Below are 14556 nucleotides of genomic sequence, written 5' to 3'. Positions count from 1 at the left end.
TTTAAAGATTTTATTTATTTATTTTATTTGAGAGAGAGAGAGCATTTGAGTGTGTGTTGGGGGGGGTGGAGGGAGAAGGAGAGAATCTAAGCAGGCTCCACAATGTGGGGTTCTATCTCACAACCCTGAGATCAGACTTAAGATGCTGAGCCACCCAGGTGCCCCTGTAAGATAGTTTTTTTTTTTCCAGGTTCATAATTTATTGTACAAATTGAGTATCACATGATGAGTTGACATTAGCTTCTCCAGGCATGGGAATTTAACAGATGAGGTACAGGTTAAAAATCGTTTATGTTGCTTTCACAGCTGGTGTTTTTTTAGACCTTAACTTGAAGTATAAGATCATCAAAGCAATGCCTCCATATGTGGCCAGTACACAATTCATTCTACCTGTGAGAGTATAAGAGTTGAAATATTTTTTGATACCAGTGAAATGGAATTGAGCATCAGTTTCTGGACCTGCCATGATTTCAGTCTTGCAGAAGGCACCAATTCCTGTAAGATAGTTTTTAAAGACACCTTGTTCATGCACCAATTACCTGTTTTTCTTTTATTGTAGCAAAGAGCGAAACAAAAATAATATATGAAGTAGGGAATGGTGTCCTACTAGTTTGCTTTAACCATAGCAAGTGCCAACAGATCTTGACAGATACTCTCCCCCACCCCCACTTTTTTTTTAATGACACTAAAATTATTTTACCATTTTTCTTTGCAGTTTTTCTTTACATCTTTTGGTGCCAGAGATAGAAGTTACCTCAGTATCTTTAGGTTGTGGCAGAATGTACTATTAGAAAAGGTAAGTGTTCATACCAGAGGCAGGTGCTTCTTATAATATCAACCTCCCAGTGTTTGTGAGTTGAATTTTTCTGGAGTTTTATTTTTCTGGAGTTAATTTTGACTAGATTATTTAAATTCTAAGATGAAACTTGAAGCAAAACAGAATCCATAGTTATGTTAAGATGTTAATTTTACAGTAAGTCTTGACCCCTTTATCTGCAGGGAATATGGTCCAAGACCCAGAGTGGATACCTGAAACTGCAAATAGTACTGAACTCAATATAGATGCTATGTTTTTTCCTATACATCCATACCTATGATAAAATTTAATTTATAAATGAGGCACAGTAAAAGATTAATAAAAATAACTAATAATAAGATAGAATAATTATAACAATATACTGTAATAAAACTTAGGTGAACGTGGTATCTCTCTCTCTCAAAATATCTTATTGTACTATACTCATCTTCTTGTGATGATATGAGATGGTAAAATGACTGCATGATGAAATGAAGTGAGGTGAATGACAGGCATTGTGACATATTGTTAGGCTACTTACTGACATTCTGATGGTATGTCAGAAGGAGGACAGTCTGCTTCCTGACTGTAGTTGACTGTGGGAACTGAAACTGGGGAAAGTGAACCTATGGATAAGGGGGGACTACTGCAATTCCCAGGGTAACCACCAAGAAAATAACTTTAAAAATATGGTAAAAGAAACATGAAGGGAGTTAAAATGGTACACTAGAACTATCTATTTAACATATAAGAAGGCAGTAATGGACGATGTAGATATAGAAAACAAATAGCAAAATGGCAGACATTACATTAAATCATTAAACATAAATAGATTAAGCACTTCAATCAGAAGGCAGAGGTAGGCAGAAAGAATGAAAAACAAAAACATATGATCTGACTATATGCTGTCTCTATGAAATACGTTAGATTTATTTATTTATTTATTATTTATTTTTTAAGATTTTATTTATTTGCAAGAGAGTACAGCAGGGTGAGTGGCAGGCAGAGGGAGAGGGAGAAGCAGGCTTCCTGCTGAGCAGGGAGCCTGATGCGGGGCTCGATCCCAGGACCCTGGGATCATGACCTGAGCCGAAGGCAGGTGCTTAACCAACTGAGCCACCCAGGCGTCCTGAAACATGTTAGTTTTAAAGATACAAACAGGTGGAAAAAAATAAACCATACAAATAGTAACCAAAAGAGCTAAAGTGACTGCAGTTGTATCAGGCAAAATAGACTTTAAGACAAAGATTAATAGAGACAAGGAATGATATTTTATAATAATAAGAGTCAATCCATGTGGAATTCATAACAATTATAAGCATATATGCACCCAATAACAGAGCCCTAAATTACATGAAACAAAACTAGCAGAACTGAAAGGGGAAATAGATAATTCAACAATAATAGTTGGAGATTTCAATACCCTACTTTCAATGATGGATGGAGCAACCACAGAGATCAACAAGGAGATAGAAGGTTTGAACAAAACAATAAACTAGAACTAAAAGACATCTATGGGACACTCAAAGCAGAATATACATCTTTCTCAAGTACACATGGAACAATCTCCAGACAGACCATATGCTAAGGTCATAAAAGAAACCTTAATAAATTCAAGAGGATTGAAATAATACAATGGACTACAGTGAGTGACATTAGAAATCAGTAACAGAAATTTGGGAAATTCATAAAAAGTGGATATTAAACAAAACATTCCTAAATAACCAATGAGTAAAAGAAGAAATCACAAGAGAAGTTAGAACATACTTCGAGTTAAATGAAAACAAAAACACAACATACCAAAACTCATGAGGTACAGTTAAAGCAATGCTTAGAGGGGATTTTATAACTATAAATACCAATATTAAGAAAAGGAATGATCTCAAATCAATAACCTAACTTTCCACCTTAAAAAATTAGGGCAAGGGAAACAAACTAAACTTAAAGCAAATAGAAACAAGGATATGCTAAACATTGGAAGAGAATGAATGAAATAGAGAATAGAAAGACAAGCAACAGAACAAAAAGTTCTTTCTTTGAAAAGATCAATAAAGTTTAACTAGACTGACCAGGAAAAAAAGCTTAAAATTATTAAATTCAGAAGTGAAACTGACAACATTACTACTGACCTTACAAAATGAAAAGGGTTCATACTATGGACATCGTATGCCAACAAATTAGTTAACCTAAGTGAAATGGACAATTGTGACTGAAAAGTCATAAACCATTGCACTGACTCAAGTAGGAATAAAAAATCTGAATAAACCTATAACAAGGAAAGAGATTGAATTAGCAATAAAAAATCTATCTGCAAAGAAAAACTCAGGCTCAGATGGCTTCATTGGTGAATTCTGCCAAGTGTTTACCATAGAATTAACATCAATCCTTCACAAAGTATTTCAAACAATAGAAGAGGAGAGAACACTTTGCAACTCAGTCTATGAGGCCAGTATTACTTTGATAACCAAGTCCAAACAAAGAACATCACAAGAAACCTACAGGACAATATTTATGTTCACTGTGTCTATGAATATAGACATAAAAATCCTCAACAAAACCAAACCAATTTAGCAAAACAAATCCAGCAACATATAAAAACAGTTATATGCCATGACTAGGTAGGATTTATACAAGGTTGATTGAACATATGAAAATCAGTCAATGTAATACACTATATTAGTAGAATAAAGGACAAAAACCACACGATCATTTCAGTCTATACAGAAAAAATGTGACAATATCCAACATCCTTTCATGATAAAAACAAAAACAAAAACAAAGTGGAACTAGCAGGGAATTTCTTTGACTTGATAAAGCTCACAGTTAACATAATGGCAAGAGACTAATGCTTCCCCGCCTTAGGTCGGGAACAAGACAAGGATGTCCTTTCTTGCTATTTCTATTCAATATTGTATTGAAGGTTCTAGCTGGGGAAAATAGGTAAGAAAAAGAAGTAAAAGACATGCAGATTAACAATGAAGAAATATAACTATCTCCACTGGCAGGTGATATGGTTTTATATATGTAAAATTCTAAGAAAGTCAGTAGAAACCCATTAGAACTAATAAGTTCAGCAAGTTGCAGAATATATGATCAAAATACAAAAATCATATTTTATGTGCTCAAAATGAACAATCCAAAAATTAAATAGTTCACTTATAATAACATCAAAAATAATAAAATACTTGGGAATAAATTTAAAAAGGAACTTTAAGATGAACACTGAAAGCTACTAAATATTGTTAAAAGAAATTAAAGGGCGCCTGGGTGGCTCAGTTGGTTGAGCGACTGCCTTCGGCTCAGGTCATGATCCTGGAGTCCTGGGATCGGGTCCCGCATCGGGCTCCCTGCTCAGCGAGGAGCTGCTTCTCCCTCTAACCCTCCCCCCTCTCATGTACTCTCTCTCTCTCATTCTTGCTCTCTCAAATAAATAAATAAATCTTAAAAAAATAAAAAAATTAAAGAAATTAAAGAAGACAAGTGAAAAAAAAATCTCATGCTCATGGATCAGAAGACTTGATATTGTTAAGATGGCAATACTCCCCAGATTGATCTGCAGATCCCTATCAAAATCCCAACTGGAATTTTTTTTTTTTTAAGAAATTGAAAAGCAGATCCTAAAATTCATATGGAAATGCAAGGTACCCAGAATAGTCAAAACAACCTTGAAAAAGAAGAACAAAACTGGATTAATTAGTCTGTTAGGGCTGCCATAACAAAATACTAGAGACTGGGTGGCTTAAACAACATAAATTTATTTTCTCATGCTTCTGGAGGCTGGAAGTCCCAGATCATGGAATAGGCAGGGTGAATATCTGGTGAAACGCCTCTTGTTGGCTTGCAGCCTTCTCACTGTGTCCTCACATGGCTTTCCCTCTGTTCATGCACACTCTTGGTATCTCTTCCTCTTATATGAATACCAGTCCTATTAGGGTAGGGCTCCACCCTCACAACTCTGTCTTAGCTCAGGCTGCAATAACAAAATGCTGAAGACTGGGAGGCTTAAACTACAGAAATTTATTTCCTCATAGTTCTAGAGGCTGGAAGTTTGAGATTGGGATGGCAGCTTTGGTTGGGTTCTGGTGAGAACACTTTCTGGCCTTCTCATTGTGTTCTGACACAGCCGGGAAGGAAAGAGAGAGCCAGAGCAAGCAAACTCTGGTGTCTTCTTATAAGGGCATTAATCCCTTCATGAGAGTCCCACCTGCATTTACCTCATCTAAAGCTAATTATCTCCCAAAGAATCCATCTCCAAATACCATCACATTGGGAGTTAGGGTTTCTTTCTTTCTTTCTTTTTTTTGGAGTTAGAGTTTCAACATAAGAATTTTGAGGGGACACAATTCAGTCCATAGCAACCTCATTAACCTTAAGTTTCCTATATCCAATTATGGTGACTTTGGGGGTTTAGGGCTTCACCTATCAATTTTAGGGGGATGCAATTCATTCCATAACATTGGAGGACTTGCACTTTTTTTTTTTAAGACTTTATTTATCTGACAGAGAGAGACACAGCGAGAGAGGAAACACAAGCAGGGGGAATGGGAGAGGGAGAAGCAGGCTCTCCACGGAGCAGGGAGCCCGACGTGGGACTCGATCCCAGGACTCTGGGATCATGACCTGAGCCAAAGGCAGATGCTTAACCGACTGAGCCACCCAGGCGCCCCAGCACTTTTTGTTTTGATGTTTACTACAAAGCTGCAATAATCAAGGCAGTAGGTTTACTGGTGTAAGTCTAGATATATACATTAATGGAATAGAATTGAGAGTCCAGAAATAACATCTTACACTTATCAGCCCTAATTTGATTTTTGACAAGAGTGCCAAAACAGTTCCACAGGGAAAGAAGTCTTTTCACCAAATGGTACTGGAATAACTAGATAACACATACAAAAGAATGAATTTTGATTCCTACTTCAGACTATATACAGAAATTAATTCAAGATAGATCATAGACCTAAATAGACCTAAATGTAAGATCTTAAAGTATAAAACTCTCAGAAGAAACTGTAGTTATAAATCTTCATGACTTTTGGATTAGACAGTGGTTTCTTAGATATGACACTAAAAGCTCAAATGACAAAAGAAAAAAAATAGATAAATTGGACTTACCAAAATTAAAAACTTTTATGCTTGAAAGTGTCCATCAAGAAAATGAAAAGACAACTCATGGACTGGGAGAAAATATTTGCAAGTTCTATATCTCATCAGGTATTTATATCCAGGACATATAAAGAACTCTTACAATTCAACAAAAAAAAAGACAAATAACCCATTAAGAAAATACACAAATGTTTCAAATAGTCATTTCTCCAAAGAAAATATACAAATGACCAATAAGTGCATGCAGAGATGTGCAATGTCATTAGCCATTAGGGAAACATAAAACCATAACGAGATACCACTTCACATCCCCTGGGATGGCTGAAATAAAAAAAACATTAACAAATGTTGAGGATATGGAGTAACTGGATCTCTCAGACATTCTGGTGGGGTTGTAAAATTTTGAAAACTTTGGAGAACAGTTTGTCAGTTTCTCAAAATGTTAAACATAGTTACTGCATGACCTGGTAATTCCATTCCTAGGTTTTTATGCAGGAGAATTTAAAGTGTATGTTCACACAGAAACTTGCACTTGAAGGTTCTTAGCATTATTCATAAAGCCAAAAAGTGGAAACATCCTAAATGTTCATCAACTGATGACTTATGAGCAAAATGTATATTCACACAATGGAGTATTATTCATCAATAAAAAGGAGTGAAGTACCAGTACATGTTACAACATAGATGAACCTTGAAGCATTATGGTATGTGAAAAAAGCCCGTCCCCAAAGAACATATATTATATGATTCTGCTTTTATGAAATGTCCAGAATAGGCAAACTCATAGAAGTAGAAAGTAAATTTGTTTCCAGGAGGAGGGAGGAATGAAAAGTTGAGTGCTAATGGATTTGGGTATCTTTTGGGTGGATGAAATGTTCTAAAACTTGTGATAGTTGTACAGCTTAAGATATGTGAAAAACTTCTGAATTGTACTTAAAGTGAATTTTGTGGTATGTGAATTATAGCTCAATAAACCTGTTAAATCTGTTATTTAAAAAAAAAATGGTTTGGGGGGTGGAGTACAGATTTCCAGCTGATGAGAAAGGCTCCTTTGCTGCTGGTGCGCAAACATGGCAGGCCAGAACTTTCCCTCCTCTCCTCCCCACTCTCCAGCTAAAACCCTCACTGGAGTGGACAAATTGTGGCCTCCGTGGCTCTAGGGTTGAATGGTTTTCCATTTTCCATTTAGGGCAGCTGCTGTGGTCAGGGACTTCCAAACAGTGCCCCACTGGGATGCTTTCACTTCCCCAAGTGCTGGGGACAAGAAGTGGCCTGGAAGTCCCCAGATGGAGGAGAGAGGTGGGGGGTGGGGGGGTTTGCTAAGTCTAGCCCCTCCTCCCTCCTTAAGGGAATAGACAAGGCTGGCAGTGAAGCACCATGTCCAAGCTTGTTCCGTTCTCGTGAGTCTTTCTTGGTATTTGGGCACTCTGACTCCTTGGAGCCCCATGTTCGGATGCATTGTTACAATTGCAATGGGCTGCTTTTACTGGCATGGGCTGAAAACTCCAGTGTTGCCCTAGGGACCTGGTTAATGCTACCCTACAAAGCCAAGGTTTTTGAGTGCTCTGGAAATCCCCCAGGTGCATTCCCTCATTCTAACAAGGAGCCAAAGACGGCTACTGCATTTGGTTATGCACCTGATCTGAGTGTCCTCCCCAAATCCCATTTGCGCTTATCACAGGTGAGAAAGTTGGTATACATCCTTATGAAAACAAATAACTCCAGGGAAGTGACAAAGTTCAGGTTTACCGATGAGCCAAGGAAGAAACTGAGATCTGAACTTTAATAAAAATATTTAAAAAGCTCTTTGGTTTTTTTTTTTTAAAGATTTTATTTATTTGTTTATTAGAGAGAGAGCGCACATGAACAGTGGGGAGGGGCAGAGGGAGAGGGAGAAGCAGGCTTCCTGCTGAGCAGGGAGCCTGATGTGGGGCTGGATGTGGGGCTTGATCCCAGGACCCCAGGACCATGACCAGAGCTGAAGACAGGTGCTTAACCGACTGAGCCACCCAGGTGCCCCAACCTTCTAATTTTTTAAAGTGATAAAGCCACATTGGTTAGATTTCCTGATCTTTTGTAATACTATTTAAAAAAAAGGAAAATCTATAAAATACACAACATAACTACAGAGTTCTATAAAACAACACAAGTCATTTGAATAATACGTCTTATATATATTAAAAATATTTTAAGAGAATTTAAGTTAATATTATATTCATATTCACTTGTAATTGGGAATCTGAGAGTAAGAGTAAATATGTCTTACTTAGCTTACTTCTTACATGAGAAGGCCTTAAAAACAAAGCACATTAATCTAGAAAAAAGATTAAGGTATATACAACAAAATGATTTTAAAATTGTGTGTATGTGTATGTGTGTTTTATTGATTTCTCCAATAAAAAAAATCCACAAAAAGGGAAAAAAAACTGGAGACAAATATGGTGCCTTTGAGAAAGAATGATTTTTTTTAAAGATTTTATTTATTTATTTGAGAGAGAGAGCATGAGCAGAGAGAGGGAGAAGCAGACTCTATGCTGAGCAAGGAGCCCAATGCGGGGCTCGATCCCAGGACCCCAGGATCATGACCTGAGCCAAGGCAGACATTTAACCAACTGAGCCACCCAGGGTGCCCCAAGAAAGAATGCTTTTATTTTTATTTTTTCTTAAGATTATTTATTTGAGAGAGAGAGAACTCACAAGCCGGGGGAATGGCAGAGGGAGAGGGAGAAGCAAGTTCCCCACAAAGCAGGGAGCCTGAAGTGGGGCTTGACCCCAGGACCCTGAGATCATGACCTGAGCCGAAGACAAACACTTAACCGACTGAACCACCCAGGCTCCCTAGGAATGCTTTTAAAAGTACATTTTTTGGGGGGGGTGTCTGGGTGGCTGATTCGGTTAAGTGTCTACCTTTGGCTTGGGTCATTGTCCTGGGGTCCTCGGATCAAACCCTGAGTGGGGTTCCCTGCTCAGCAGGGAGTCTGCTTCTCACTCTCCCTCTGCCACCACGCTGTCATGTTCTCTCTCTCTCTCTCTCTCAAATGAATAAATAAAATCTTTTTTCAAAAAATAAAAGTACATCTTTTTCATTCATAAGTTTCCTCTGATGCACTGCTTCAGAAAGAACAGTTTATTTCAGATATTTGGCTTAGTTTGACATAAATCCTCAATGTTTAGACATGTGTTTAAACTGTCAGTATGCTTATTCGTGCAGTAATTTATATCATTTCAGCTTAGTTCACAACCTTTGAGCTTAGCACCCTTTTTCTAGATAGTACATTGAGGATCTGGGATTTGTGCGACCAAAAGACAGTGGCCACTGCATTCTTTGATACAATTGATGGTTTCTGTCTTTTGTAAATAACTGTGCAACCATGGTTTAAGATAAGACTCTAGACCCTTCCCCACCCTCAGCTATTTTGTTTAGTTTAAAGCTCTTACCCCTTCCATGCTCTATATCAGAGCCAAGCATTCCTGCCAACTGTTTTTATAAGGTCCACAAAGTAGGAATGGTTTTATTTTTTATTTTATTTTTATTATTATTATTTTTTTTAGGGGAGTGAGGAGCAGAGGTAGAGGGAGAGGAAATCTTAAGCAGGCCCCGTTCCCAGCGCAGAGCCCAATGTGGGGCTTGCTCTCACTACCCTGAGATTGTGACCTGAGCTGAAATCAAGAGTTAGACACTTAATGGGCTGAGCCACCCAGGCCCCCAGGCTTTACATTTTTAAACCGTTTTTCAAAAAATAAAATAAAGGAATATTTCATGACAGAATAATATTTCATGACAAATTCAGATTTCACTGTTCATTAATATAATTTGACGGACACATAGCCATGCTCGTTTGTTTATTATAGGGCTGCTTTCACACTGAAGCAGCAGAGTTGAGTAGTCCCAACAGAGACCTATTTGTCCGCAAAGCCTAAAATATTTCCTATATGGCCTTCCACAGAAAGTTTTTGACCTCTGAACAATACTACAGCCAAATTTATCTTTTTAAAAAATGTATACCTACTAATATTAGCTTCCTGCTTCATACCCATTTTCCTTGGAATAAAAATCTAAAATTTTTTTATAAGGACTGCATGATCTGGTGGCAGCCCACCACTCCAGCTTCATCTCAGTACATCTTCCCTGTTCTTAAATGCTCTGCCTTTTTTCCCCCCTGCACTAGATCTTCAAACATGGTCTTTGTGCCTGCTTCTTTCCCACACCTTAGTTTGAAGTGATACTCATTAATAAAACTAAGTCAGATCCATTCCTTCACCTTTCTGTAAAATCTTGCACTTTTCCTTTGTAACATTCATTACACTTATAATTCTTGTTTTATTTCTGTTCTCCTCACTTGACTATAAACGTCTTGAAGATAAGGACAATATCTGTCTTGTTCATTGTTTTATGTCCAGTGACAAGTGCAGTGTTTACTATATAACTGGTTTGGCATACATCTTGATTTACCCACGATCATCTAGCACTCTGTCAATAGTGCCCTTTATTCTCAAAAGTGGACAATAATTTATAGGGTTGTATTATAAATAGCTGATGCTCAATACTTTTTGACTCAATTTAGTAAAACCTCAATGATTTAGACTCCCGATAATCATTACATTTAAGTAACAACACTTTTTCACTTCTCTGCTCAAGGAAAAGGCAAATGATGGGGAGAAAACACAGGCATTTAGTTACAGAAACAGCATTCAAGGTATGCCCTAAGTTGAATGTTCATTTAACTCAATTTCTTAAACCTCTTTGTGCCATGAGAACAAATGATTATCTTGAAACACTAAAGAATCTTCAATTGCCAAAAGAATGTTATTTTCTGTATACTTGAGTTATTAAGAAAACAAGACGTAGGGACGCCTGGGTGGCTCAGTTTGTTAAGCATGTGCCTTTGGCTCAGGTCATAATCCTGGGGTCCTGGGATCCAGTGCCCCGCTGGGCTCCTTGCTCAGCAGGAGCCTGCTTCTCCCTCTGTCTGCCCCTCCCCCTGCTTGTGTTCTCTCTCTCTCTGATGAATAAATAAATAAAATCTTAAAGTGGGGCGCCTGGGTGGCTCAGTTGGTTAAGCGACTGCCTTCTGCTCAGGTCATGATCCTGGAGTCCCGGGATCATGTCCCACATTGGCCTCCCTGCTCAGCAGTGAGTCTGCCTCTCCGTCTGACCCTCTTCCCTCTCGTGCGTGCTCTCTATCTCTCATTCTCTCTCTCTCAAATAAATAAATAAAATCCTTTAAAAAAATAAAAAATAAAATCTTAGAAAAAAAAGATGTATATATAAGGTTATTACTTTTAACAGGCTTAAAACTTAAAAGACTTTTGTTTAAAGCTCAAATCTTAATATTAATCCTTTCATGTTCCTAGTGATATTATCATATAATTGGATTTAGGATTTTTGATACAATACAGGCAGGATGAATCAAAATGTTCTTTTTGCACTGTTTTTCTCTCAGATAATAGTGGTCTCTCTTGCCAGTACACAGAGGCTGCTATGAAGCTAGCTCTTCTTGCAAATTTGAGAGTACATTTAAGAGTGATTATTATTATTTTTTTCGTGAGAGAGAGAGCGAGTGGGAGAGGGGCAGAGGGAGAGGGAGAGAGAGAGAATCCCAAGCAGGGTCCATGTTCAGAATGGAGTCCGAAGGGGGACTCAATCTCTGATATCAAGACCTGAATCAAAATCAAGAGTTGGACCTTAACTAAGCCACCCAGGTGCCCCAAGAGAATGATTATTTAAATCCAGGGCCTCTGAGAGCAGAAATCTGCACACATTTTAAATTATAAGAGTTAGGGCGCCTGGGTGGCTCAGTTGTTAAGCGTCTGCCTTCGGCTCAGGTCATGATCCCAGAGTCCTGGGATCGAGTCCCACATCCGGCTTCCTGCTCAGTGGGAGGCCTGCTTCCCCCTCTCCCACTCCCCCTGCTTGTGTTCCTGCTCTCGCTCTCTCTCTCTATCAAATAAATAAATAAAATCTTAAAAAAAAAATTGTAAGAGTTAAAGAGACAGAATGGCTTTCACACTTAGTCCCTAAGGGCAGAAGGAGATGCATGTGTCAGAATTAGGGATGAGGTGATGAGAGGCACTCTTCAGATGTGTACAGACCCCTCCCTTTCCAAATTATGATATCCCAGCTTCTATTTTGGGAATTGCTAATAGGAGAATGACAAAAAGGGGTCCTGTTCCTCAGGTGGGTTGGGAGAAAAATGGGTTTAAAAACAGTTGATTGAATGTGTTAGTATATATAAAGAAAATATGTCAGTCCGAAGGGGGTTTGGCTGGACTTAGGCCAAGAACTTAGGACTTAGGATAGAAAAATAGAGTCACAGAGGCAGACTGTTATCATTAGACAATGTACAGAGATGAATCATCAGGCCACACCAACATCAAAGTTGGTCCTTGAAAACTGTCTACCTTTGCCCTGATTCCATGCTTATCATGCAAATTTCTGATTACTAATACATGACTGCCAAGGTGTTGAGGCACCCTGTGTGGCAGAAGGAAAGATTTTGGATGATTAGAAAGGCCTGTTCCCCTATTGTGCATTAGCGTATTTACCACTGAGTGAGTATATGAGGTCTGGGAGTGTGGCTTGTTAAAGTTAGCCACTCTGAGTGCAACTCCAGGGCGCTGACAATGCTCAGGCCATTCTCCAAAAAGTGGTCAGTTTATGAAGTTAATGTCAAATTCTGAAACCTTTTGGAAGAGTGTCATCCCGCCTTCTGCAGACTCCTCAGCCTTATCAAATCCCCTTATTCTTTCTTGGGGCTCTCCCCAATGATCACTTCTTTTGGAATTACTTGGAAATGTAGAAGTTTTCTAGTAGTGCTATAAATCTAGTAAGTGCAACATTCAAACCTACCTGGGAAAAAATAAATGTAAAATTGCTAACTATTTTAGTAACATTTTCTATATAATAGCCTGGTAATGGAGAAGTATTTGTATTCTTATATTGTTCCCTCTTTTTTGCCTTTTTGATTAGTAGAACTCCTCCACCTCTTTTCCCTTGGTCAGTGAAGTGTGCCTCCTTCTACCTGGTCCCCCAAGCCAGAAACCTGGAGGTATCCTTGTTCCTTACCTCTTCTTTTCCAACCATGTCATGTTTTTCATGAAGGCTCTCATCATGTCTAGCTTGAACCATTACAAAAGTCTCCTAATGATCTCTTTTTAACACTGTAATCTGTCCTTTAGATTGTTACCAAAGCGATAATAGTTTTAAAAGAGTATCTTTCAAACACACAGTTTTGAACTTTTTACTTTTCTATGTGAAACTAGTAGGTGACTTTTTATATTTTAACAGTGTAGACCCCATATTCTTCAGTGTGGCATACAAGGCTCCTCATGCTCTGGCTGCTTCCCCTTCCCACTGACTCTTTTCCTTCTCCCTTTCTCTACTTTCCCTACCACCAATGCTAGTCATGGTGAACTGGTTTGCCAGGCTGTTTCACTCCTTGGCACATTTGTACTTGCCATGTATGTGGTCCTTGTACTTGATCTGTCAGCAACCACCATATACTCCCTCCATTTTGAGCACCTTCTTCCCTTGATTTCCATGACAGCATTCCTTCTGGACTTCCCTCTTACCTCTCTGGTATTTCCCTCTTTTTTTTTTTTTTTTTTTTGTTGGCCACTCCTCTTCTATTCAGCCTTTGTGTACCAGGCTTTTTTGGGGCTAAATCTTAGATTCTATTTTCCCCCTTAAGCCTACTAAATTTACTATATACTCATGGTTTGCTATAGGGATTTTTGTATTTAGCAAAGGTATATAAAATCACTTCTAGTATAGTTAATGTATATTTTTCTCATAGCAATTTGGTTATCATAGTAGAGTAAGGATATCTATCTACAGTTTCAGCCTGTGAGAACTACCATAATATGTCAAAACCACTAATTTTTAGACAGTGGACTCTAGCCCCCATGTGTGCTCTCTAGTTTGAGGGAGTAGTATTCTCCAGTGTTGCTCTGGTCCTTCATTCTGCTATTGCATACAATAATTAGGTTTTAACACCCCCCTGCAAAGGATATCGTCACAGTTCATTGAGTAGCATTTGATGTTGTCCACACATCTTACTAAATTAAATGGAATAACTAGGTAGAAATTGGGGCAAGCTGTGATTTTTCATTTAGAAGAAAAGTTTTCTTCAGGGAAATACATTGGAATTGGTAGATGAGACTCTCTATAGTGTTTATTACAGTTCAGGTCCCTGCCAGGAAGTTATTCTGAAGAAAGTAAAAAATATTTTTAAAGGAAAGAACTATTGAGTAATGAAGATACAAACTTTTCAGTGGTGAATGATGTGCTGAGTGCTTATTGGAATTGCTGAAATTGAATAGCTTGCTCTTCCTGTTATTTCTTGGTGTTCCATTTATAATACTTAAGAGATAACAATCTTTGATAGTTGTAAAGGGTTAATGCACAAGTCTGATGGGGCTGCTACATCCATACTGAAGAAGTGGCATATGAAGAAGTAATAATGACATCGTCAGAGTTGAAAGAAAGTGTTAGCATGGAGAAAAAATTTAACCTTTAATATATTTAATCTCTAAAATGAGATTGGAATAATATTGCGATAGGCATCTTACATAATTGAGCACAAGCAGATATTTTCATTGGCATTTTATTGTTCCTAATCTTGTGTGGAAAAGAAGAAATTAAGAACTGTCCCTTT

At 38.0% G+C, this 14556-nt stretch overlaps 2 protein-coding genes across 2 annotated transcripts in view; one reads left to right on the top strand and one right to left on the bottom strand.

Moving 5' to 3' along the window:
• GRAMD1C (GRAM domain containing 1C) overlaps positions 1–14556 on the top strand; it is an 85002-nt gene that overhangs the window by 31630 nt on the left and 38816 nt on the right. The window contains exon 6 of the mRNA XM_035728963.1: positions 716–796. Coding sequence (XP_035584856.1) covers positions 716–796 — 81 coding nt within the window. The remainder of the gene's footprint in view (positions 1–715; positions 797–14556) is intronic.
• LOC113917028 (ATP synthase membrane subunit DAPIT, mitochondrial) lies at positions 176–482 on the bottom strand. Its single transcript, XM_027584446.2, has one exon. The coding sequence runs from the start codon at positions 464–466 to the stop codon at positions 290–292; it is 177 nt and encodes a 58-aa protein (XP_027440247.1). The 5' UTR covers positions 467–482; the 3' UTR covers positions 176–289.

This window comes from Zalophus californianus, chromosome 1, assembly GCF_009762305.2.
Source record: "Zalophus californianus isolate mZalCal1 chromosome 1, mZalCal1.pri.v2, whole genome shotgun sequence".
In the NCBI taxonomy this organism is placed as follows: domain Eukaryota; kingdom Metazoa; phylum Chordata; class Mammalia; order Carnivora; family Otariidae; genus Zalophus; species Zalophus californianus.
The sequence above is the reverse complement of the archived record's forward strand: the minus strand, read 5'-3'. Positions and strand labels throughout refer to the sequence as shown.